Raw genomic sequence first — 27,427 nt, 5'->3', positions numbered from 1 at the left:
TCTTTGTCACAGGGTTAAAACACTTGTACCCATTTTTATTAGGAGCATAACCCACCACACTTTTAAGTTGTGGGATCCAATTTGTAGCGAAATATTTGTGGAATGTAAACAAAGTAAGTGCAATTAAAAACCTTTAATGGTAAATTAGAGTACAGCCAGCACATGGGGAAAAACTTTTTTCAAGAATGCAAAAGAGTTTCAAAGTTTAAGACATGACTTAGCATATGATGGGGAAGTTGGACTATTCCCAACCATCGACTTTGACGTATCTCAGCAACCTGTGCACCATAGTTTGGCTCTTATAGAAGCAGCAAAGTCACGGAAAGATGTTACGGGCTAGTATCGACAGCAGCGACGAAAAGGGCACAGAGGGCATCTAACGATGCATCAGTGGCCGACAGCAAAGACATGAAGGTCACAAAGGTCGTTTGACATCACGATGGTGATTGGAGGCAAGGAAGGAGGGCTTTGCGAGGCCATCCGAAAACTACAACGGTGGCAGCAAGGAGGAACTCGATCTGTTGTGACTAGGGTTTCAACAGTCACAGGGCTGCCTAAGGCTAGAAGGGAGACGAGTTAGGGCGCCAACTAAGGCTTGACTGTGGCAGTTGAAGTTGGGCAGCGGCTAGGGTTCCAGCGTTCGCAAGGGCTGCCTAAGGCTGAAACGACGATAATCTAGGGCGCCAACTAGGGTTTGACAGTGGCAACTGGAGTTGGGCAGCGATTAGGGTTTGACAGTGGCGGCTATGAATCAACGACGTCTAAGGTTTGACAGGGGCGACTGTAACGCCCCGCTTTTTCGGGCGCGTTATAACTTAGGACAATTCTAGGATAATAATTTTTTTTCTTTCAAACTTAAAGCTAAATCATATCATTCCTTATATCTATCCCAAAATTTCCATACATTTTCTCGAAAGAGAATCATTATACACATCAAATGCGGAAGCAAGAATCGAACCTGACATCATAACATTGATCATAAATCAATTCTTACATCCTCATTCCTCAACATAACTTAATACAAAGCATAAGTTCTCAACTAACATTAACCCTAAATAAGGATATACATCATCATTCTTTCAAAACGTCCAGAATTCAAAGTAGCAGAACTTAAATACATGGGCTACATTACATACATTCCATTCATCATTCAATTCATCATGCATTTTGCTAAATGTCATTTCATGCCTCATTCATCCTCGTTTCTGCTACAATCTCCATCTGAAACAATTGAATATTTCAGGGGTATAACCCAAGTTAGATGATGAATCATCTAAGTAACGAAACAATAAACATATTTTGTGCATGAATGCAAAATGCAAAATGCAAAATGTCATTTCCATATCATTTCGGTTTGAGTCGACCGCACCCAACTGCTGCTCCCCATTTTTACAGCCTCCTTACCAGGCCGAGGTGTATGGGTACACCCTTGGCAGAGCAGCTGTACCAATCCATAATCCCAAACCCTTATACGATACATGATTAATAATATCATCGTGTACATATACACATTTCATCATAGCATGTAAATGCAATCTACATGACATATTCACATCAAGCTATGACAACATGAAAAAATCATTTACTTAAAATCAGGTTTTTGAGTGGAACCACTTACAAACCAAGCATTTTCCATAAAACTAAATCCAGTTGGGAAGTACCACTTACCTTCTCAAGCTTATCGGCTACCTCGATATTCGCGCTTGTCTTGAACTTCATGTATCGTCTCGATTTGCATACCAACCTCAAAATTCGAACAAGTCACTTCAACTTTAAGCCTCAAAGCATCATAATCACCACATTTATTTAAATAAGCATTAAAACCTATTTTTCCATAATTTCTTGCATTTTCTTTATTTTTCTCTCTATTTCTTCCTATTTTTTCTCAATAAATCCAAACTAAATATTTCTCAAATATTTTCTCGAATATTTCATTATGACAATTCATAAAATAATATTCTTGAATTTTTGAAATTTTCTAGAGAATTTTACTTACCTTAACTTAACCTCTCAGGCTTCCTCAGTATGCGTGTTATATTCTCGAAACGCGTGTCTGGACAATTTTTCTCGCCAAAATATTCGAAATATTACTAAATCTCCAAATCCTATTTTCGGGATTTTTCGGCATTTTTCTCCATTTTATTTTCCTTTTCTTTTTCTTTCTTTTTCTTTTCTTTTCTTTTCTTTTCTTCCCCTTTCCTATTCATCTTCTTCTTCCTCTATTTCTTCCTCTTCTTCACAGCGACGCACCAGCGCTTGCGCATGGCTGCCAACCATCGCCCTTGGCTCCACCAGACGTCGCGGCCAGCCCCGACACCGTTGGCCGACACCACCGGACCTCGCAGCTGCCGCCCGCACAACCTCCTCCACCGCGGCCAGCCTCCCTGTGTCACGTCGACTTGCTAGAGCTCACGGCCATGGTTGACATGGCCGCGGCTTCGCTACTTCTGGCCGCTTCTCGAGCCTCCACCGAGCCCTTCGACCACCGACATACCTTGCTGGGCCAATGCTTTGGCCGTTGCCGGCCGCCCGAGCTCGTTGCCTTTGCCTTTGCCGCCACCCAGCTCCCTCTCAATCTCCCTGCTTCTTCACTCCCATTTTTCCCCTTTTATAGTCATTTCTACTACCAACGGCGTGCCTTACCCATCCCTCTTGGCTTGAAGAACACTTAACTTACAGATTGAAATTGCAGGGCATGGGTTTGAAGTTACAAAGGGTATGGGATTTGCGTGTACGCACATGCATGACTATATATACATAAATAATTATATATATTATAGCATAATAATAGAAAATTTTCACATTTAAATTCTAAAATTCATTTCTATTTCACTTAGACAATTCTTTTATTGCAATTACACTCTTAAACATTACATTAATTTGCATTACGATACCGAAAATCCACAATGAATAATCTAAGATTACTCGATAATGACGATTTCACCCCAACATCCTCACCGGGTCCTTATTTCATCTCGAAACCACTGAAAGATTGCTCATTACAAAAAACTGGAGCCCCCTCAGGCTTCCATTGACTTCTCCGAAGTCCCTTACGACAATTCGGTTTTGTAGCCTAAATAGCAGCTGCATTTTAGCTGTACCGAAAATCGACTCAATTCCAATTTCTTTTATTACCATAAATACTATCTCGGGATGCTCATCAATGCCATATCATTTTTCCTTAGACAATTTCACTCTGAGGCATTTCCTGCAGTCGATTCGGTATTTATAAATGCTATCAAGCCAATTTTTCGGTATTCTAAACTTGCTTAAATTACGTGGCAACCTCACGAAAATATGGGTTCTTACAACGACTATGACTCCTTCCCTGCTCTAACACCATGTAAACTGGAAAGAATAGATATGGAGTAAGAAATCTATTTCACTGTCAATTAGAAAAACAATGGTTCCTCTCTTCTTATAGAGGAATGATACAACATATTAGGAAATATTCACAGAATATACAAAACATTCCTAAACCTAAAAATAAAAACAATCAATCAAAGAAAGGGATTTGAAGCATTAATCAAGAGATTGGAGTTGATTCCCGTTAACCAAGGGAATTAACTCATTTCCATTTCCACAATGTCCAATGTTCTTATTCTCGTCATCTTAATAAACAAGTTGATGCTCCTTTTGATCTTGTACACTCCAATATTTGGGGTCCTAGCATAGTCAAATCTAAAAAGGGTTTCAATTATTTTATTACATTCATTGATCATCATTCTAGTTGCACTTAGCTTTACTTAATGAAATATCAGAATGAGTTGCTTTCTTTGTTCACTACTTTTATAATGAGAATGTTACTCAATTTGGTTGTTCTATTCGTATTCTTTAGAGTGATAATGCTAAGAAGTATTGTTCTACAACTTATCATCTTGAGGTATTGTTGATCAATCTTCTTGTCCTCATACTCCACAGCAAAATGGGTGGTAGAATGTAATGTAAATACTATCATCTCATTTGAGACTGCTCGGACTCTTCTACTTCATATGCATGTTTTGATTTCTCTCTAGGATGCAGCTATTCTCGCTCTTATCTAATCAACCATATGTCATACTCTATTTTGAATGGCTCCATTCCACTCCTATTTCCCCTCGTGTCTTTGGATTTACTTCTTGTATCTATCTTCTCTCACCTAGTCGTGATAAATTGTCTCCTCACTCTATTAAATTCGTCTTTAGGTTACTCTCATCTTTAAAAGGGGTATAAGTGATACTCACCTGATCTTGGTAGATATTTTCTCTCTTCTAATGTCACCTTTTGTGAGTCTACTCCCTTTTTACCTTCTCCATGTGGTACTTATTCCCATCTTGATAATGTTCGTCCTGTCCCATCTTTTCATCCTCCAATCTCTATGCTAGTTCTTGTTGTTCTTGCTCCTTTTAAGACTCATCATTGCTGTCCTAAACCAGGATCTACTCTAGTGCCTCCTGTAGTAGCTCCAATGGCTCCTATTGTTGTTAGTGATGTTCCTTTAAACCCATGTCTTCCCACAGATGGTGCCATTGTTCTTACTCTAGTTCTACTCATGCTCCTATTCATCAAAGTATACATTCCACTTGGAACCCTCATCCTATTTGTACTTTTGTGAGCTATCATCATTTATATTTCTAAGACAAATGCAAAGGCTCATTCTCACCCTAGGTGGCAGCATGCTATGGATGAGGAGATATTTGCCTTCTTGGCTAATGAAACATGGGATCTTGTAGCTCTTACTTCGAGGAAGTCTATTGTTGGTTGTCAGTGGTTGTTTCCAGTGGTTAAGATTGCTTCTGTATGTATCTTTCTTGTTGTGGCTGCTATTTAGCAGTGGCCTTTTTACCAAGATATTAAGAATGTTTTTCTTCGTGGTGAACTCTAAGAGGAGTTGTATATGAAGCAACCTCGTGGGTTTTGTTCAAGGGAGTTAGACTGGTGTGTTGCCTGAAGAAGTCCTTGTATGGCCTGAAGCAATCTCCTCAATGTTGGTTTGGTCGCTTTAGTTTTGTCATACAATCCTTTGGTATGACTAAAAGTGAAGCTGATCATTCAGTTTTTTATCGCCACTCTACTAGTGAAGTTTTATACTTGATGGTGTATGTAGATGATATTGTTATTACTAGTGGTGATGAGGTTGGTATTGGATAATTAAAGGCTCATATGCACTCATTTTTAGATCAAGGATTTGGGCAAGTTGAAGTATTTCCTTCGCATTGAGGTAACTCGAGTTGTACATGGTGTGTGCATTTCTTAGTAGAAGTGTGTCTTGGATATCTTGGATGAAATTGGTATGCTTGATTCCCATCCTATTGATACTCCCATGGATACTAATGTTATGCTTGCATCGAGACAAGGGGGGTCATTAGAGGAACCTCGAAAAATGTTGGGAAGCTTAATTACTTCACCATTACACGGCCAAACATCTCTTTTGTAGTTTGTGGTGAGTTAGTTCTTGGACAACCTTTGTGACCTCAACTAGCATGCCTTTGTGCGTATCTTGAGGCACATTAAGAGTGCTCCTGGTTGTTTGAGAACAAAGGACTAAGCAGATTGTTGGATGGATATATATATATATGCTGATTGGGCTAGTTGTCCCATAGATCGGTTGGAGGTAATTTAGTGTCTTGGAAAAGTCAGTAATAGAATGTTGTTGCTAGATCAAGTGCAAAAGAAGGGTATCAAGTTGTGGCTTTAGCCACATGTGAGCTGATTTGGCTTCAACAACTACTTAAGGAGTTGACATTGAAGATTCAAAGCCTATGCATCTTATTTGTGATAATCAGGCAACCATATATATTGCCTCTAATCCTATTTTCATGAATGAACTAAACATAGAGATTAACTATCATTTTGTGAGACATAAGTTGGTTTCGAGAGAGATCGGTACCTCGTTTGTTGGCTTAAATGACCAGCTGGTTGATCTTCTTACAAAGGTATTACAGGGTCCACAACTTGACTATTTTTGTACCAAGCTACGCAAATAATATATATGCGTGAGCTTTGATGGGGGGGGGGGGGGTTGTTTGAAGGATACAGCATAGTAGTATTGTACATAGTACTATTTCTCTTAGTTGTACAAAGTGAGTGAATTTGTTTTGTAGAGCTGTATATATACCTAACAATGAATAGAGAATTCAGAACTTATGAGTTCATTTTGTAGAGCTATATATATACCTAATAGTGAATAGAGAATTCAGAACTTCTTTTTCCCCTCCATATCATTGTCTCTCTCTCTTCTCAAAATTATTCAATTAGATTCTTAAATCAAAAAGGTGCCGGACAATTGGAGAAAAACCCCTCTAATACCTATTTATAAGCATAAAGGAGATTTTCAAAGTAACAAAAATTATCGAAGCATCAAGCTAATGAGCCACACTATAAAACTTTGAAATAAAAATTAAACAAATGTTAACGAGAGAAACTAAGGTATTTGGGAACCAATTTGGTATTATGCCTAGTAGGTTTATAATTGGAGTAATCTACTTACTGAGATGCTTAATGAAAACGTCTAGAGATAAACAAAAAGATTAGCATATTGCAATAAAGATTTGGATAAAGCCTACACTATAGTCCATAGAGAAGTCCTATGGAAGGTGTTGGACAAGAAAGGAGTTTAAACTGCTTATAAGTTATTACAATATATACCACCAAGGAAAAAAGTGTGTTAGGACTTATGAAGGATATATTGAGGTTTTTCTAATTACAATCAGATTACATCAAGAACTTGCATTGAGCCCTTACCTCTTTACTCTTACGAATGATGAACTTCAAAAAACACCCAAGGAGAAGTGCTCTAAATTATTTGTTAATTAAGAATTGGGTTATGGAACATAGGAATATTAACAGGCAAAGCTATGGAAGTGGTAGATGTGATGATTAGGAGAAAGATTAATATTATGTGCCTTCAAGAGACGAGATGGGTAGGGAAAAAAGCAAAAACTTTATCAGAAACTGGATATAAAATATGGTACACAGGAAATGTTCGAGCGAAAAGTGGAGTGGAGATTATTATGGATAAAAGCTTAGTAGATGAGGTAGTGGATGTAAAGAGAATAGGGGATAGGATTATTATAGTGAAGGTTAGTCTAGAAAGAATGACTATGAATATCTTTAGTGCATATGCACCACAAGCGGGGTTAGGTGAGGAGATAAAAGCAAAATTCTGGGAGGACCTAGAGGGACTCATACAAATGATACCAAGAGGAGAGAAAGTGATTATAAGAGGTGACTTAAATGGGCACATGGGTAGAGATGGAAACGACTATAGAGAGGTATATGGAGGGTATGGATTCGGGGAAATTAATAATGAGGGTAAGTCTATTCTAGATTTTGCTATGGCATATGGGCTCATCATAACCAATACTGGGTTCAAAAAACGGGACGAACACCTAATCACATATAAAAATGTCACATTAAGCACCCAAATAGATTATTTCCTCATGAGATAAGAGGATCGGTTATGTTGTAGGAATTGTAAGGTGATACCGGGAGGGTGTTTGACTACTCAACATAGACTTCTAGTACTTGACGTCCAAGTAAAAAATTGGAAGAGAAAAAATCACATAAAACAAAATCCAAGAATCAGGTGGTGGGTTTTAAAAAGGGAGAAACAACTAATTTTCAAAGAAAAATTAAGAGGTAGAAGGTAATGGAATGGAGAAGGACAAACAAACCAAATGTGAAGAGAAATGGCTAATGCCTTGAGAAGCACGGCAAAGGTAGTCCTTGGAGAGACAAATGGTAGAGCCTCTAACCTTAAGGAGTCTTGGTGGTGGAATGAAGAGGTACAATTGAAAATTAAAAATAAGAAAACTTGCCATAAGGCTGTATATCAGTGCAACAATGAAAAAAATCAAAAAAATTATAAGGAAGCAAAAAAGACAGCAAAAAGAGCTGTTAGTGAAGCAAGGTCAAAAGCATATGAGAATATATATAAACGACTTGATACAAAAGATGGAGAAAGGGATATATATAAATTAGCTAAAGCAAGAGAAAAAAAAAACAAGAGATTTAAATCAAGTGAAATGCATAAAAGATGAAAATCAAAATGCATTAGTGAATGAGGGAGCAATTAAGGAGAGATGGAAGGAGTATTTCACAAAATTATTCAATGATGGTGGTGACACAAGAGTTAGGTTGGAACATCTTAGTAACTCCGAAGGAAACGTGAGCTATACATTTTATCGACGCATAAGTTCAAATGAAATAAGGCAAGCATTAAAAAAGATGAAAAATCATAAGGCGGTGGGACCAGATAATATACCAATAGAAGCATGGAAATGCATGTGAGAAGAGAACATCTCCTGGCTAACGAAATTATTTAACGCGATACTTAAATAAAAAAAAAAGATACCAGATGAGTGGAGGAAGAGTACTTTGGTTCCTATATACAAGAACAAATGAGATGTTCAAAACTGTGAAAATTACAGAGGAATTAAGTTAATGAGTCATACCATGAAACTCTGGGAAAGAGTAATAGAGCAGAGGCTGAGAAAAAAAACAGAGGTCTCGGAAAATCAATTTGGTTTCATGCCTAGTAGGTCAACAATGGAAGCTATATACCTACTAAGGCGCATAATGGAAAGGTATCGAGAACATCAGAAAGACCTACATATGGTGTTTATAGATCTAAAAAAGGCCTATGATAGGGTCCCTAGAGAAGTATTATGGAGGGTTTTAGAGAAGAAATAAGTCCGAATAGCCTATATACAAGCCCTTAAGGACATGTATCACGGTGCAGAAACAAGGATCAGAACATGCGGAGAGGATACTGAACCGTCTAAAATTACAATAGGACTGCATCAAAGTTCTGCACTAAGCCCATACTTATTTGCTCTAGTAATGGATGAATTCACTAAAAATATTCAGACAAAGGTGCCATGGTATATGCTATTTGCAAACGACATAGTGTTGGTGGATGAAACAAAAGAATGAGTGAACACTAAACTTGAGTTGTGGAGAAACAATTTAGAATCTAAGGGATTTAAATTAAGTAGAAAGAAAACAAAATATATGGAATGTAAATTTAGTAAGAATGCAAGAGTGGAGGATGTTATAATAAAATTGGAAGACCAAATCTTACAAAGAAAAGACTATTTTCGATATTTGGGATCAGTGATTCAAAAAGATGGAGAAATTCAGGAGGATGTCACACATAGAATTAAGGCAGGTTGGCTAAAATGGAGAAATGCATCGGGGGTGTTATGTGATGGTAAAATCCCATTAAAACTGAAAGAAAAATTCTATAGGACAACTATAAGACCAGTCTTGTTATATGGCTCAGAATGTTGGGCAGTCAAATACCATCATGAGCAAAAAACGAGCGTAGCGGAGATAGGATGTTAAGATGGATGTGCGACCATATAAGAAAAGATAAAATTAGAAATAAAGTTATTCGTAATAAGGTAAGAGTAGTGCCAATCGAGGAGAAGATGAGAGAAACTAGATTAAGATGGTTTGGTCATGTGAGAAGAAGACCAAGAGATGCTCCTGTGAGGAGAGTTGATGAAATAGATCAATTAGTCAAAAAAAGAGGTAGAGGCAGACCCAAGAAGACTTTGGGAGAGACATTAAAGTTTGATATGAAGTGTATGGATCTAAATGAAGATATGACAAAAGACAGAAATACATGAAAGTCTAGAATTCATGTAGCTGACCCCACATAGTGGGATAAAGGCTGGATATGTTGTTGTTGTTGTTGTTGTATAGAATCAAGGTAAGATGGTTAAAGTGTAAAAGTATGTCTAGCATTTTATGCAATAATAAAATCCCTTTAAAGATAAAAGGGAAGTTTTATCTAATGGCTATAGTACTATCTTCCCAAATTGTTTGGCAGCTAACCGCAAGCATGAGCAAAATATGAGCATAATTGACATAACAATGTTATAACGGAACTAGCCACACAAGCTAAGACAAAAATAAGAAACAAGCCTATACGCTATAGTGTACAAGGCTCTTATTGAAGATAAGATGAAGGAGTCATTATTAAGATGATTTAAACAAATGACAAGAAGACAAATAGAATCACATGTGAGACGAGTGGATGAAATGGAGGACATTTATAGCAAAATAGGGAGAGGAAAACTTAAGAAAACTAGATAGAAAACACTTAGAGATGACATGGGATATAAATGACGTTATAAAAGATATGGCTATAAATAGAAATGGTTGGACGTCTAAGACACCGCACTTAGTGAGAAAAGGCTTGTGATTGTTCTTGTTCTTGTTCTTGCTCTTGTTGTTGTATTGCAATCTTTTTTATTTGGGATTTTATTTTCTTCTTTTCGAGGTGTGAATCTTTTTATTTGGATTAAATCATTTGTTCATGGATCCCATTAGTTAAATTTACAACTTGTAATCTAATTAAAAAAATTTAAGCTAAGTCTATGTTAATTTATGGCTCACTATTGTGGACATCGAATCGATAGCTTGTGGGTTTAAGTTCGAGAAACAAACTCTTAGGAAAGTAGCCTCATGCATTGGGTACACCCATTTTTCTTTTGTTAATGGACATTTCAATAATTAATTTACAAATCTTCTTTTTGAAACTGACTAGAATAATACAATAATCACAAGCCTTAAATTCCACTAGGTGCAGTCGGCTATATTTTTGGAATATGAAAAGCCCATTATGCTTTAACATAAAAAACATGCTATTTGGTTTTCCCAGAATCCGACTTCATGCTTGCTACTTAAACATCTCATTTATTGCATCTCCATTCAACTTCTTTTCTGTGCAGCTTTGATTCACAAATTCCGAGTTTTCAAATTTCATTCTGCAGTTGCTACTCATCTAAGATATGCACCAAATTAACTAATAGAACACGTAGAGGTTAAATAAATAAGCTTGCCTCTCCACAATGTGTCTCATATGCATAGCATATTCCCTCTTATCAGTCTGAGCACGCAATGCCCTAACAGCAGGTCCCCTTGAGACATTGAGAACACGCTTTTGCAAATAACATCTAGCATACACACATGAATATAAGCATTAGCGGATGGACATAATAGAAAGACCAGAATTAATTAACATTAAAACAATATTCCCTAGAAAAAAGGTCACAGGCATGTTATGGAAAAACCATATTATGATGAATGAATATGCAAGGATCAGATTTTCATTTTAGTGATGTTTTGAAGAGCTTAAAAATGGAAATATTTTGCAAACATTCTGAAGACATGAAAGAAAAGATAAAAGAAACACAGGGAACATAAGAAAAGTGCTAGAAATCAAGAAAAGTCCAAGAAATATATAAACAATTTGTATAAGCTATACTTATGATAATCCGTGCAGATTTTCATTAGAGTCAAGCATTTCCCTATAAATGATCTTGGTTTGCAATTTGTGAGCCGGTTCTCAGAATGTAAAGCTTGTTGTGTTAGGAGGTCAGGGAATGATGTGTGACCACCTTGCGCAGATTGGAAGTATCAGAGCATCTTCTGTTTTAGTGAGTTCTACTCCTGGTCGGATTTCATGGGTCTTCATTGATTGAAGTCAGTTTAAGGTGGCGCTGGAAATACAGTAATCCAAGTCTTCTTCGGCTTCTCCTTGCTGTGTCTTTGATAGTTTGAAGGCTGTCCTAAAGGATGAGTAATTAGAGTTGAGCAGAAGCAGTTTGCTTTTTTGAATATTTGGTGAATCAAGCTTCAGGTCAAATTTTGGTCTGGCATAAGTCTCTCCTGGCTATTTTTCACTGTCTAGGGGCGACAATTTCTTTATGTATCTTGGTGGCAATTCTGCTGTAAGGGGGTTTTGATATCAGTATCTCATTCTCTGTCTAGTTCAGGTTTTCATGGGGTTGTTCATGTTGAGGAAGAATTTCCTATGATTAAAAGGGTAATTCCGAAGAAAAAGGAGATAAAGGCCAGTGGTTTGAATAAGAGATAAAGAAGGAAGAAAAATCAGATTAAAAGAAGATAAGATGACAGCTATCCCTAAAAGTTAGGAGAGATTTTTTATCTAAATCTGTTGTTGTATTGTAAATCTAAAGTTATAACTTGAGTCCCTAGATTTTAGGATATAGATGATAGAATTTTCTGTATTTATATTCATCATATGATCTAATTGAAGGTGTGAAACTGATAGTTCCGTTCACCTTTTATTGCTTAGGGTTTTACTCCCAAATTCCTCTAAGCTTTTTCATGGTATCAGAGCCAAAGGTTCTGTAAACTCCATATTCTTTTCTTTTTTTTTTATCTCCACACAGACAGCTTCAGGATGGAGAGTTCTTCCCCAACCAGTGGAACATCAACGACCTGCCCTAGAGGATCAAGATCCTTACTTCCAATTGCTGCCCCTAACTCCCTAGACAACCACAACCTTCAAATCACTCAACACAGGCTCAATGGGACTAACTTTCGAGAGTGGTCCCAATCAGTCTTGTTGGTGATGAAAGGAAAAGGTAAGGTGGGGTATCTAACTGGGGGAATCCCAAAGCCAGATTCTGCAGCTGCAAATTATGAAGCATGGGATGCAGAAAATTCCTTAGTTATGGCTTGGCTCATCAATTCAATGGAGCCAAAGATAGGGAGGACCTATCTGTTTTACAAGACAGCCAAAGAAGTAAGGGAGGTTGTCCAAAGCTTGTACTCCAATATGGAAAATACAGCACAATGCTTTGAAGTTCGATCAGCCATACGAAACACTCGCCAAGGTAATCTTTTAGTAACCGATTACTTTAATGTGTTATCCGAATTATGGCAGAAGATGGACTTGTTCTATGATATCAATTGGTAGTGAATAAAGGATGGGGTAAAGTACTCTAAAATGATAGAGAAATAACAGGTATTTGACTTCTTACACGGTCTAAACTCAACTTAGATGAAGTTAGAAGAAGGCTATTAGAAACCAAACCCTTCCCTTCTATCATAGAGGCTTTTGTAGAAGTCAGAAGAGAAGAGAGCCACAAGAAAGTAATGTTGAATACATCACCTAAAGTTAACAATCAGAATGGATCAGCTCTTGTTGCCTCTAAACAAAGGGCAGCACCAACTCATGGAGACCCTCCAAAGGACAAAGAATGGTGTGACCATTGCCACAAACCCTACCACACTAAAGAAACTTGCTAGAAATTACATGGGAAGCCAGCAAACTGGAAAGGGAGAAATCAAAAGAAGCAACAAACAGCCTATGCAGTTGATGTGGAAGAAGGTAAAGGTACTAATTTAACCTTAACCCCAATACAATTAGAGGTATTGCAACAGATTTTGAACCAAACAAAGGTTACAAAACTATCAGATTTTGTGGAAGTTCCTAACCCAACAGTCTCCCTTGCTAAACAAGGTAATTTTCATAAATGCTATCTCTCCAAGTTGTTGAATGTGAATGATTGGATTGTGGATACCAGGGCTTCAGACCATATGACAGGTTCCTTAAATGGGTTTTCTGATTACAAACAACATGACAAAGCTATAAAGGTGACTATGGCAAATGGCACCATATCTTATGCCAAGGGCGTAGGCTCCATATACCTAACTAATTTGTGGTTAAAATCTGTCCTATATGTGCCCAAATTGAGATGCAACTTGTTGTCTATCAGCAAAATTACAAAAGATCTGACTTGTAAAGTAACTTTCACTCCAACTCATTGTGTATTTCAGGACCTAATTTCGGGGAAGATGATTGCCAATGCTAAAGAAAGAGAAGGCATATACAACATGGAAGGAGCTGCTGGTACTCCTATTTTTCCTAAGTTACACAATTCATTTTTATCCTCTGTTGTCTCAGATTCCAGCATAAAATTATGGCACAAAAGATTAGGGCATCCAAGCTTTAGATATTTAAAGTTCTTGTATCCTCATTTATTTATCAATAAAATGAGTGCATCTTTCAATTGTGAGCAATGAATTCTCGCCAAGCAAACAAAAGCTCCCCCATCCTATTCATTCTTATCAACCAACCAAACCATTCTATCTTGTTCATAGTGATGTTTTGGTTCCAACAAAAATTCCAAACTTAACCAATATTCGCTGGTTTGTCACCTTTATAAATGATCATACTAGGGTGTGTTGGGTGTTTTAGTTGAAGGAAAAATTTGAAGTATACAAGGTATTCTGAAAATTCCATCTAATGAGCCTTAATGTTTTTCAAACCTCAATCCATATCCTTCGATCGGATAATGGAAGGGAGTATTTCTCAACAGAATTTGAAGCCCATTTGAGTGAGATGGCATTATTCATCAAAACACCTATCCATATAACCAACCACAAAATGGTGCAGCCAAGAGAAAGAATAGGCATTTGCTTAAAACAGCTAGAACCCTAATGTTTACTAGTTAAGTTCCTACTTCCTACTAGGGAGAAGCCATTCTAACAACTGCCTACCTCATCAATTGACTCCCCACAAGGGTACTAAATCATCATATCTTAACAAACCAAAAATCTATTATCATCACAAGCCTTAATCCCACTAGGTGGGAGAGCTAAACCTCAAAAAAATAAAAATATAAAAAAAAGAGCAAGGAATTGCTATGACTATTGCTGAAATAAGAAAATGAAGTGAGAACAGAAGAGAAGATTTATTCTTTCTGGGATTGCAAGGTCCAAGTATAAGTGATACGCCTTCTCTATCTCTCTCCCTGCAATTATTTTGGGTTTCCTTCCATCTCATTCTCTCTTACTGTTTACCTAGGTATACTTATTCATAATGTCTTCTTTTTATTTACATATATTTCTATAGTGTAATTGTTTCAACAAGAAGTCACTGTATAAGGTTTTTTTCTTCTTTCTTTTCTGCTTCAAAGGAATTTTAAAGAATCTGCTGAATTTAAATCTCTGTGACACTTAATCAAAAAATATCTAATCTATTAATTTTATTGTTTTTGTTTCACTTCAATGCAAAATCAATGCTTCGACAAATGAGAGTCCTTGAAGAAACACCATATCCATGAAAAAAATTTCAACCAGACTTTTCATTTGATGTACCACGTAGGAAGAAGGTGATAGAGCACAAATACATCACACATATCAGCGTAGGGGTAAGAAAGGAAGCAAGAGGGCAATTGAGGAAAAGGATACAGGGGTAGAATTGTCAGAGACGGTTGGGAATAACAACCTCACGTGGCTGTAACCGTCGGGGGAATCTATATAGGAGAGAGTGGAAAGAAGAGAGAGTTGTGAAGAAACTTGAAGAAGATTCTAGGAGAGCAAGCCCTCTCAAACTGGCCCTCCTTTTTCTTTTTTCTATTCTTCTTCCTTTTCTTTGTTAGTTTTCTAGAATTGAGCATTGTAATTCGGATTGATATCTACATGGGATAGGAAATTGAAGTTGAGTGGGATTTCTATCATTTTGGGATCAGAGCAATCGATCCATGGGGATGACTGTTTCTGAAAGAGTGGGTGAGCTAGAGGGGCATATGGCGAATTTACAAGATAGTATAGAATCGAGGAAGGCAAAAGTCATGAGGGTGCAAAATATTGAAAAGAACATGGCGGGGATGATGGACTAATTCAACCTATTAATGGCGCGATGGGATGAGCAGGAGAGGGAGAAGAAGGGGAAGCGAGATGGGGAAGACCAACCTGCGAGTTCATCCTTGTCGAGGGAGGGGACGCCAGCGGTTGGAGGGAGAAGTGGCGAAGGGGGCGACTGGGTTGATGGAGTCGGAAGGCAGGAGTACCATGGGAGGCACCTTGAAATGCCCATCTTCGAGGGAGATGATCCAGATGGTTGGGTCTTCAAGGCTAAGCGCTACTTCACAATAAACCAGCTGACCGATGCGGAGAAGTTGGAGTCGGCAGCCTTATGCTTTGAAGGAAGGGCTCTGTCGTGGTTTCAATGGGAGCAAAGGAGGCGGCGAGTAAGAAATTGGGAGGAGCTTAAAGGGCTGCTGAGGAACTGATTCAGGTCCACCCAAGAAGGGACCATGGAGGAGCGGTTCATGGCCCTTTGACAGTGGGGAAAGGTCCGAGACTATCGAATTTACTTTGAGACTTTAGCATCACCCATTGAAGAGATGCCCGAAGCAGTTTTGGAGGGACACTTTGTTAATGGGCTGAAACCGGAAATCAGGGCGAAAATCAGGGTGTTGAGGCCCTTGGGCCTCGAGAATATCATGGAAATGGCTCAGCGAATTGAGGATCGGAATTAGGTGCTACAAGGGAATCATTTTGGTTACAATCCAAGTAAGGTAACCCCACACCCAGCTCCAATCCCTATGGTGCAACGAAATCCAGGGTTCCAGGCCTCTAATCCTCCCAGGATAGTCACAGCTAGCTCTTTTAATTCTCCAAGATCATTGGTCAGCGGGAAGCTGTCCACACCACCCTTCAAGCGATTGAGTGAGAATGAGCTACAAGCCAAGCGGGCGAAGGGATTATGTTCTCAATGTGACGAGAAGTATTCAATTGGGTATAGGTGTAAGAACAAGGAGCTGCAAGTGATGGTTATTTATGAGGAAGAGAAGGGAGAAGAAGAAGGGACTAAACAAGATGAGGCAATGGAGGCTTCCGGGGAGTGGGAAGACACTGTCAAGGAAGGGGAGATGGTGGAGTTATCACTAAACTCCGTGGTGGGGCTAACCCCTCCTCAAACGATGAAGATTAAAGGAACAATAAAAGGGCAAAAAGTGATTGTCCTAATCGATAGCAGGGCTTCCCACAATTTCATAGCAGCTGACTTGGTGCAAACATTGGGACTCTTAAGGATGCCTACTCGAGGATATGGGGTGATAATGGGCTCGAGAATGGCAGTGCAAGGAGCAGGAGTATGCAAGAGGGTCCCCTTATTGTTACAAAATGTGAAGATTGTGGAGGACTTCCTCCCTTTGGAGCTGGGCAGCTCTAATGTCATTCTTGGGATGAAGTGGTTGGCCACATTGGGAGAGACACAAGTGGATTGGGGTTCCCTGATCATGAGGTTCAAGGTGGGAGAAGCGGCCATTACCTTACATGGGGATCCCAGCCTTAGCAAAACTTTAGTGACCATGAAGTCCATGATGAAGGCATTCCGGAAGGGTGGGGAAGGGAGTATTATTGGAGTTGGGTTGTTTAACGGTTGAAGTAGTGGAAGTTGACATCCCTAACAGCTTGCAGGAGGTGTTGTCCGACTTTGAGGCAGTCTTTGAAGAGACGTGTGGGCTGCCCCCGCACCAAAGGTGGGATCATACCATCACACTGCAGCCTGAGGTACCCCCGGTCAGTGTGAGACCTTACCGATACCCCCATCTCTTGAAGATTGAGATTGAAAAACTTGTTAGAGAGATGCTAGCTGCAGGTATCATTAGGCCAAGCATCAGCCCTTTTTCCAATCTCTTATTGCTGGTCAAGAAGGACGGGGGGTGGAGGTTTTGCGTGGACTACCAAGCTCTAAACAAGGTAACTATTCCCGATAAATTTCCAATTCCAATTATTGAAAAATTCCTAGATGAGCTGAATGGAGCTGCAGTTTTTTCTAAATTGGATTTAAAATCGGGTTACCATCAAATATGTATCACCCCTAAGGACATTCCGAAAACTGCTTTTCGAACTCATGAGGGCCATTATGAGTTTATGGTGATGCCGTTTGGATTAACAAACACACCCGCTACATTCCAATTTTTTATGAACGAGATTTTTAGGGAGCAATTGAGACAATTTGTTCTCGTGTTTTTTGACGACATTTTAGTGTACAGCAGAATGATGCAGGAACATCGGGATCATTTGCGTTGTGTATTGGGAATATTAGCTGAAAACAAGTTGTATGCCAATGCAAAAAAATGCAGGTTTGGACAGATGGAGATTGACCACTTAGGCCACATTATTTCGCAGCAGGGGGTTGTTGTGGACAATTCAAAAATTCAGGCGGTTATGGATTAGTCTAGCCCTCGTTCGCAGCGAGAACTCCGAGGTTTTCTGGGACTCATGGGGTATTATCGTCAATTTGTACGAAATTATGGAAAATTAGCTTGGCCGTTAACGGAACGACTTCGAAAAGATAACTTCTATTGGGATGAGAGTTCGAAGCAAGCTTTTCAGTCCCTAAAGACAGCCATGATAGCCTTACCGGTGCTCGCCCTACCAGATTTTTTGAAGGAGTTTATAGTGGAGACGGATGCCTCAGGGCATGGACTCGGGGCTGTATTGATGCAGGAACATAGGCCACTTGCTTTCTTTAGTCATGCTTTAAACCCCAACGATCGGAATAAATCGGTCTATGAGAGGGAGTTGATGGCTATCGTATTTGCGGTACAAAAATGGTGACATTATTTATTGGGGAGGAAGTTCATAATCCGTACAGATCAGAAGTGTTTAAGGTTCTTGATGGAGCAACAAATGGTGAGTCCAGAATGTCAAGAATGGGTGATGAAGTTAATGGGCTACAACTTTGAGATACAATACCGAGTCGGCTTGGAGAACCACGCTACTGATATGTTCTCCTGGTTTTCATTTCCGGTTACACTCATAGCTCTTACTGCTCCTCGAGTGCTGCAACTAGATCAACTCAAAGAAGAAGTGGCCGAAAACAGCCACTTCCAATCGAGCATCAGGGAGTTACAAGCTGAACCTTCAAGTAGGCCAAGCTATTCCTTGGTGGATGGGCAATTATTATTCAAAGGCAGATTGCTACTTTCCCCTAGTTTGGCTTTGATTCCTTTAGTGATGAAGGAAGGTCACGATGGGTAGCTTGGAGACCACTCGAGTTTCTTGCGAACTTACAAAAGGCTAGTTGCTAATGTGTATTGGATAGGAATGAAAAAGAATATCCATCGGTATGTCCGCCAATGTCCCATATGCCAGCAGCACAAGTACATGGCTCTCTCACCGGGGGGCCTACTTCAACCGCTCCCTATTTCCCATCAAATTTGGGAGGATGTGTCAATGGACTTCATAGAGGAACTGCCAAAATCTGGGGGAATCAACTCCATTTTAGTGGTAGTGGATTAGCTTAGCAAGTATGAGCATTTTATCGAATTGAAACACCCATTTACAACAGCCAGTGTAGCAAGTATTTTTGTCAAGGAAATTGTATGGCTACATGGGATTGAAAGTAAAGCACGATCGCTACGGGGCAAACAGCGTAGTTCAAAAATTTTTGAACTTACCCCGATCCCGGCGATTGGATGAACGTCGAAATCAAATCATTCACAAACAAATAAATAAATCTGACCTTTAGATTATCGAGTCGTTAGCGGATTCGAGCCGTCCAAGCGTCTGGCCTCTAACTCGTGATACGCGGCACGCGTCCGTTAGCAAGGAGAGCGGAATGGGAGTGCTAGCTCCTTCTCCTTTACGCGGCTTGTGTATGGACGGAAAAAGAACGCCCTCGTTTCGTATTGATGCCAAAAGAAACGGGAAGAGTGAACGGCCATACGTTTTTCAACTCTTGAAAAACGACACCAAAAATCACTTAATTTTGGGCAACCCATAAAGGGATATTTATAGTGAAATATCCTAGGGTTTCTAAAACCCTAATGGATTGGGCTAGCCCATTAATTCTAATTTAATTAGAATCTTAAGTGGGCTTATTCTAGTCCAACTAGAAATATAATTAAATGGCTCAAATCCTTTTATAGGTTTAAATAAAATATTTTGGCCCAAATATAATATTTAATATTTAACCCAAATCTAATTTGGTCCAAATATAATATTTAATATTTGGCTCAAATCTAATTTAGTCCAAATATAATATTTATTTTAATATTTGGCCCAAATCCAATTTAGTCCAAATATAATATTTAATTTAATATTTGGCCCAAATCTAATTTAGTCCGAATATTAACTTAAGCCCAAAAATATTTTATTTCCTATTTGCCACTCCAACAAATAGAAAATTATTAAATTAGAAACTCCTTCCTAATTTAATCAATTGCCATTTTTAGGAAACTCTTTCCATTATGAGGACTCTTCGTCATATCGACGTCATTACGTCTATTTGTTCTTTTTCCGTGAGAACCTACGACGGCACAACTTCTTGCCGAAGTGTCCCACTTAACCATACGTCCACTCTCCTGGTTTAAGCCAGGGACCGTGCCTATTGCGTATGACTCATTAGGCTTCCGAATATGTTGGCAATGTGTCGATACAAACACATAAGACAAGATTGGCCTCTAACAAGGCATCATACCTACCCAATTATTCAGAAGGATTCATAATCCGCAAATAACCTTTCACGAGCATGGTTACCGTGTAATTCGATTCTCTCGTCAATGTATCTTATGTGATCTCAAGTATGGCGATGTGTTGCTTGATAACGATCACATGAGTTTTCTTCGGTCTTCTAGATATCTTCACTTAATAGAAAGTAAATCAATAACTCCTTATTGATCTCTTTTACCATGGCCATGGATTTAAAGTGAATATCCACCGAAGGCGCCTTAGATACATCATCCTCTATTAAGGGATAGACGAGTCCCATCTTGGTTATACACCCATCTCCATAAGCCTCACGACATACCCAACGATCGCCCACGTGCAACCTTTGTCTAGGCCCATCGAAACGATGTCAAAGCATACCGATCTTCTTATGAGATGACCGTGACAACCTCAGGTCCAAGGATTAGTTACACCCATCTCGTATGAGAATACCATCAACATATAACCAAAATGCATTCTCATGGCGAGTCATGTCCAGTGACACATTCTCCAACATTGGTCACCTATGTACTTGTCTAGGCATCCCCATGCCTATGGGTGTGAGACCCCCATTGCTATCACATAGCAAAAACATAGCACATACAAGTCTTACCGCAATTGTCAATGTCCATTCTTGACATTGCTACGACTTGGAACGTTTAATGATGTCTACAAACTGTGATACATCATCTCACATCTTTATAGATTAATCACAGTATACATCATATGGACTTCTATCTAGTTTCATTTGGTTATTACAACAATAACAAGAAACCAATAGAATGACTTCTTGTAAATTTGAACAACTCCTTATTCAAATAATAAACATGATTACAATTATCAGTGTACAACATGCCCAATCTGATTGGGTCTAGAGCACCTACACTAACAGGGATTCCTAATTCTATCGTCTCGAATAGAGACAAGGTCTTCATTAGCCATTTTTGGAAAGAGCTATTTCAACTACCGGGCACACAGCTAAATAGGAGTACAACTTACCACCCCCAATCCGATGGCCAAACGGAAGTCCTCAACAGGACATTGGTGACTTATCTCCGATGTTTTGCCTCTTCTACACCTAAGGCGTGGTACACTTGGCTTCCTTGGGCCGAGTATTGGTATAATACTTCCTATCAAGCTTCTTCTAAACTAACCCCTTTTCAAATAGTCTATAGGCGTGAGCCACCTCCACTTCTACGGTTTAAGAAGGGTACCACCGTCATATCCGGGTTGGAGCAGCAGCTAGTAGAGAGGGATGTAATGTTGGAAGAGCTTAAAGGCCAACTGCTGCGAGTAGAAGCAAAGATGAAATCCATAGCAGATAAGAAGCGGAAGGACATTCAATTCGAAGTGGGAGACTTGGTCTACCTGAAAATTGGACCATATAGGCAAAAGACCTTGGCTGCCAAGCTAAATGAAAAGTTGCCACCAAGGTATTATGGGCCCTTTGTTGTGGAAAAGAGGATGGGGAAGGTGGCATACAAGCTCGAACTTCCACCCACCTGTGCCATACATCCCGTCTTTCATGTATCTCAACTACGTAAGGCCGAAAGGACATCACCAGCAGCTGCTTCCATTCCAACTCAGTTGACAGATGAGCTAGAGATGATGGTAAAATCAGAATTCCTATTGGGAATACGACTGGGCAAGGGTAAAATCTTGAGGGGCCTTGATGTGCTAATCCAATGGAAAGGGTTGCCACCCTTAGAAGCTACATGGGAACCGTACAATCAGATATTGCAACAGTTTCCCAAGTTTCACCTTGAGGACAAGGTGAATCTTATGGACAAGAGTCATGATAGAGCACCGATACATCACACATATCAACGTAGGGGTAAGAAAGGAAGCAAGAGGGCAATTGAGGAAAATGATACAATGGTAGAATTGTCAAAGACGGTTGGGAATAACAACCTCACGTGGCTGTAACCGTCGGGGGAATCTATATAAGAGAGTGGAAAGAAGAGAGAGCTGTGAAGAAACTTGGAAAAGATTCTGGGAGAGCAGGCCCTCTCGAACTGGCCCTCGTTTTTCTTTTTTCTGTTCTTCTTCCTTTTCTTTGTTAGTTTTCTGGAATTGAGCATTGTAATTCGGATTGATATCCACTGATTGGGATAGGAAATTGAAGTTGAGTGGGATTTCTGTCAAAAGGCTCTTAATGCAGGTTTTGGTAACATTCCTTTAAAATTATTCAAGAAAATAAGACAAATTATTATATAAATATTCTTTTCTAAACTAGTTTCATTGCAAATAACCATTGAATATGGCTTTTACCCTCTCTAGGACTCTTGTTTGGAATTCTTTGCACCACTCAAACAAGTGTGAATCAACTCGGTGAAGCCAAAATGATGTGCAAGAAAACATTTTTCTTTCTAGACCAAACTAAGTGCTTCACTGCCATTAAACATATTGGTCAAATAAAAAATGTACCGAAGAGATATAAATGTATCACTGCAAAATCCAGTCAAAACAAACATCTGGCTAGGGTGAAGAGACAATGCCATTTGCACGTGTCATCTCAAATATATAATTACAATGACTTGATAGCTGATCCTTACCAATAAATCAAACAATTTACATTATATGCCAGTTGAAGAGGATTATATTTTACATATACACAAATTGCAGTTCCAAGTGCCATATGCAAAATTAAAGGGAAAATTAAACTGTAAGTTCTAATAGTATAATACAGATAGTTCAGACTGACCCTTTCTCTTTAGCTTTTAATCTGATAATTTCTTTTCTACACTTTTTCACATGCTCTTGACATATTTTACTTGGTAACAATATCTTTAGTGGATAAAGAACAATAATTTTTTGTAATTTAAATATAGTTTGATGCTTTGGTATCAATTATCATATATTAATATCAATATGTATTGAAAAGTCTGATCATTTGGTGCACCATGACATGCATGATTCTCTTCTACAATTATGCAAACAGGAACTGTAATTAAAATAAAAAAACAGGAAAGGGTACACTTGCTAGCTATTTTTCAGCCATTTGATTGTCAAGAATATAAATAAAACTAAGCCATAAACAGACCTACAGTTTTCAAGAATGTAATTATCTTAAGCTCTATTATGGCACACTAACTGCAAAAGTAATGCCAACAGTATCCATGGTCCCAAAGCAATAAAAAATTGATATCACAAATGTAAGCTAGGTCTTAGACATTGTATTTCCAGTCAAATGACATTTCACAAAATTAATGACCAGGAAAAGGGAAGTTATGATAAATGGAGGAAGACATGCCACAACCAATTGGCAATAGTGCTCCAAGTCAAAAGTGAAAAAACAGAAGAGACTTCTAAGGTTATGAAAATTCAACAATCGAAGCATTTAGGACAACAGAATAAATACCTATCAGCAACTTTTCCAATTTCACCACCCAATGCATCAACTTCATGTACCAGTTGTGACTTTGCAGGTCCACCAACGGCTGGATTGCAAGGCTGCATTAAGCTTTTATTAGTATGGTACATGAAGGAAAGAAGAAGAAGAAAGAAGAAGATGAGGTTGTTAGTTATTAATAGTTTGGCAGTTTATTTCCAGTCTATGTGGCAGTCAGTTTATTCTGTTACAAACAGAAAGCAGTGAAGTGCTCTGTTTGTTACTGACAGCTGGCATAGTAGTTAGTTTGTTAGATGATCAGCTAAGTAGTTTACAAACTCAGTGATCTCATTATATTTCTTATTGTTCTAATTCAGTCTCCAGATTTCGATTTTCTCTCCAGTTTTTCTCTCAATTTTTCTTTTTGTTCATGCTCTTACATAGTATCGGAGCTAACAATTAACAAAAAAAAATGGCAAGAGATCCCGAGCACTCTTTGAGTTCAACTTCTCAAAATCTACACCCAAATCCTACTTCTTCTCAATCATAAGTTGATTTTTCTTCAATTGTGAAAGCCTGGAATTTCAATCCTATCAAATTGGAGACTGATAACTACTTATTTTAGAAGGCTCAAATTCTTGCAACAATTCAAGCCTTTGGCCTAGTTCAGTTTATGACAAAATCGAAGAAGCCTCCTGCAAAGTATGTTCCAGATCCAGATTCTAACAATCCTGATGAACAGAAGGTAAATGAGGAATGCATGGCTCAACTCAGATCAGTTGCTCTTATGGTGGTTATTTTCATCAGCAAAGAGGTTGATAGAACCCTTACACGATTGATTGAATTTAGCAATAGATCAGTGGGAATTCTTTGATTACAAAAGCTTACAGCAGTAACTATAAGCGAATACAAACAAAAGAAAGCAAAATCAGCCTATTTGAGAGGGCCTTCTCTCTCCCACAACTTCTTCCAAAATTTTCCAGATATCCCCTCCATCCTTCCCCTTCCCTTTTATATGTAATCCTTAGTCCATTGCAGCCAGGGGAGTGGTTATTCCCTCCCTAACTGAATGTGACTCTTTTGCCCTTGAGTCATTTTCCTTGGCTGCCCCTGTTTCCCCCCTCCTTTTGCATCACTGGTAAGTGTGACTAATAGGGGTCCTAACATTACTCCCGACCATGAGACTCACCTTGTCCTTAAGGTGAAACTCAAGGAATTGGCACAGTATCTGATGGTATGGAAAGGAAGAAGTAAAATTAGATAGTTAGAATCTTCGGATATGGTATGTATGTGCATTTGGGATAATATGTTATTTAAATAATTTTACTTTGCTTCCTTTTAGTTGTTAGACAAACTTGTGAGCTGACACAATTTACACATAGCTTCTACCTTCTTGAACCCAGAATTGATCTACAACAGTTTGTTTTCTCAAACTTAATTTAATTATTACACTTGTCTTTCCAACTTTGATTTACCTGAAAATAACATCAAATTACATCAAAAAGTTTAAAAAAAAAAAAAAAGAAAGAAAGGGCCCCAATCTGCACCCGATTAGCGTCTAGCGCATTTTAGAACACTGGTATTTTCAGTGTGTTATTTTCTACCCTATTGTTTCAAAGCTGCATCCTTATTGTTTTTGCTATTTTGCTGTTTCTATTTGCATAAGAAAAAGATTTAACTGATCAGTGACAACATTGTATAAGCCGATATTGTCTCCATGAGCCCTGCTTTCTCTTCCTGATAATTCGTGTTTTCTGTATTGGATTCTTCATCTGTTTCCTACAACTTAATTGAATGAATTTCAAGTTAGCATAAGAACAGCGGCAGTAGCTTTAAAGGGTCCAAATGCATGAATAGAACAGTAACTTTTAAAGTGCACCTCCAATAAACATAGGCCATTTTGGAGCTCCATCCTCAGCCCAATAATGAGCTAGGGCTTGGAACCATGAATTCGCATTGTCCTAGTAGCTTTTCTGTGGAAAGGGATCCTGTAACTAGGTTAAACATAAAGCAAAACTAGAGGTTCAGGACTCATTGATGGCTGCCATGGATGTTCATCCTCAAGAAGCAAGGGTTGATGAAGCTACTTCATTGAAAGGTAGGGCTATGGACTGAGTCACTTCAGGACTTCTCAGCAGTTGACATACTACAGGAGGTTCAATTTGTGAGCCACAGGAGGCAGAACAAGTTGAGCTCCTTTTCATATTCTGCATTTCTCCAGATTGAGGCTGTAACACCCCTAACTTTAAAATAACTAATTTATGGGTTATATGTAATTTTTATTATATAATGAATTATATAAATTATATAAATGTGAAATATATATATATATGTATGGCGGTGCATGTGCTTCTCGACCAAGCATCAAAACTAGATATTCCTTCTCTCAATTAGAGAGCTTGGCCAAGAAGCAGAGGAAAGGAGAGGCAGAGTGTGAGGGATCGCGAGAGAGAGAGATGAGGGCTCAGCAGATGAGAGAGATCGAGAGAGGGGAAGCAAGGCTGATCAGCCATGGCGGACGCAGAGGCGAGTAGCAGCGGCAGTGGGCGGAGCTGGAGCGGTTGCGGTGGTCAGCGATGGTGCAAATCAGAGCAGCAAAAGCGCAGAACCAGCCGACGATGGTTGCGACGGTTACAGCGACGGCACGGGAGGCTGGCTTGGCTGGGGTCAGTGGCTGGAGCAGCCATGGCAGTCGTGCAAAAGCTGGTTGCGCGTGGGAGCTGCTGGCCCTGGGTTGTTGCGACAGAGGTGGCCGGCGATGGCGATCGCGATGCAGTCGGAAGCGGCCGGCCAGGGGCAGATAGCCAGCGACGGCGGTGCGAAGGCCAGTGGTGGCTGGCCGGACTGGTGCGCGCGCAGGAGCAGCAGCGAGGAAGAAGAAGGAGAAGGGAAGAAGAAAGAAGAAAAGGGAAAAAAAGAAGAAAAGAAAAATAGAAAAGAAAGGAGAAAATATGGGGGGGAAATAGCTAGAAATTTCAGAAAAATTGGAGGAAATTCTGGAAATTAATTTGGGGTTCGAGGAACGTGCCAGAGACTTGAAAATGGGAATTCAGGCACGAGGTGGCAGTTTAGAAGGCAACGCCGGGTGGATGTTTTCCCGATTTCTCCTCCAGATTGATTGAGGTAAGGGTTAATATGCTTTGTGTGTAAATTTACGTTTGTCATGACTTGCATAAGATATTAAGGAAGTGCCTAGGCATGAGGCTGTGGATTTGGGCCGTGTGAGTCTCGAGATGGGGTCCTAAATGGAATTAGTGGGGCCACCAAAATCCAGACCAGGGTGCAATAGACAGGCTTGCATGCACGCTGCACTTCATTTTTATCTATGATGTCATGCTTATTAATTTACTGCACTACATATTGCCTTTACTGAGTCCCCGGACTCATCCCTTTACCCCCCATTAACCCAACAGATGGCTCGGGGTCCAAGAAAGGAAGGCGGTGTTGGTGGAAGAGACATCGGTTAACCGTGATTGCAAACGGTGAGGCCGCGGGTTGAATTCATGTGTCACTTATGTAATATATAAATGCTTTGTGTTTAACTACGGGTGATGGCTTATGTTTAAATGAAATTTGGCTAACATCAAGTTAAGGTTCCCACTATGAGTAATTCAAAGTGTGTTTGTGAACCGACCGGTCACGGTCGGAATTATAGGTATGCTTGATGGTTAGAGTATTTTATTGGGCATGATGGCGTTTATTTATTGAAATTGGATTTATATTTTAAGGGCCTAATCGGGTACGAGAATCGAATGAATTTTCGCTGCTTATGCATTTTAAACTCGAGTTCTCAACCGCTCAAAGGCGGTGAAGCCTGGACCCCACCCAAGGCGTCCATATTATTTTAATACTTTATGTTGGCAGGGCATAGCCGTCCTTCGGGATAGACTAGGATTGTATTATGGATTATGGTGGCACCCAATAGTGGGGGCCGGGGAGTCACAGAGGCACTATTCTACCAAGAGGTTTTTTTCCTTTTCTTCAACAGGCTAGATATAGGGCTGTGGTCATGCTTTTAGAAGTGGCTTAGTGGGAAAGCTGTAGGAGAGTTTTCAAAATAGGTCT

At 39.2% G+C, this 27,427-nt stretch overlaps 1 protein-coding gene across 1 annotated transcript in view; it reads right to left on the bottom strand.

The window, feature by feature from the left end:
* LOC127803409 (uncharacterized) overlaps window positions 1–27,427 on the bottom strand; it is a 109,906-nt gene that overhangs the window by 79,643 nt on the left and 2,836 nt on the right. The window contains exons 3-4 of the mRNA XM_052339609.1: window positions 23,393–23,484; window positions 10,833–10,946 (exon numbers count right to left, since the gene is read on the bottom strand). Of these exons, the coding sequence (XP_052195569.1) occupies window positions 10,833–10,946; window positions 23,393–23,484 (206 nt within the window). The remainder of the gene's footprint in view (window positions 1–10,832; window positions 10,947–23,392; window positions 23,485–27,427) is intronic.

The sequence above is a fragment of the Diospyros lotus genome, chromosome 6, assembly GCF_014633365.1.
Source record: "Diospyros lotus cultivar Yz01 chromosome 6, ASM1463336v1, whole genome shotgun sequence".
NCBI classification, from domain to species: Eukaryota; Viridiplantae; Streptophyta; class Magnoliopsida; order Ericales; family Ebenaceae; genus Diospyros; species Diospyros lotus.
Note: the sequence above shows the minus strand (reverse complement) of the source record. Positions and strands in the feature narration are given on the sequence as shown.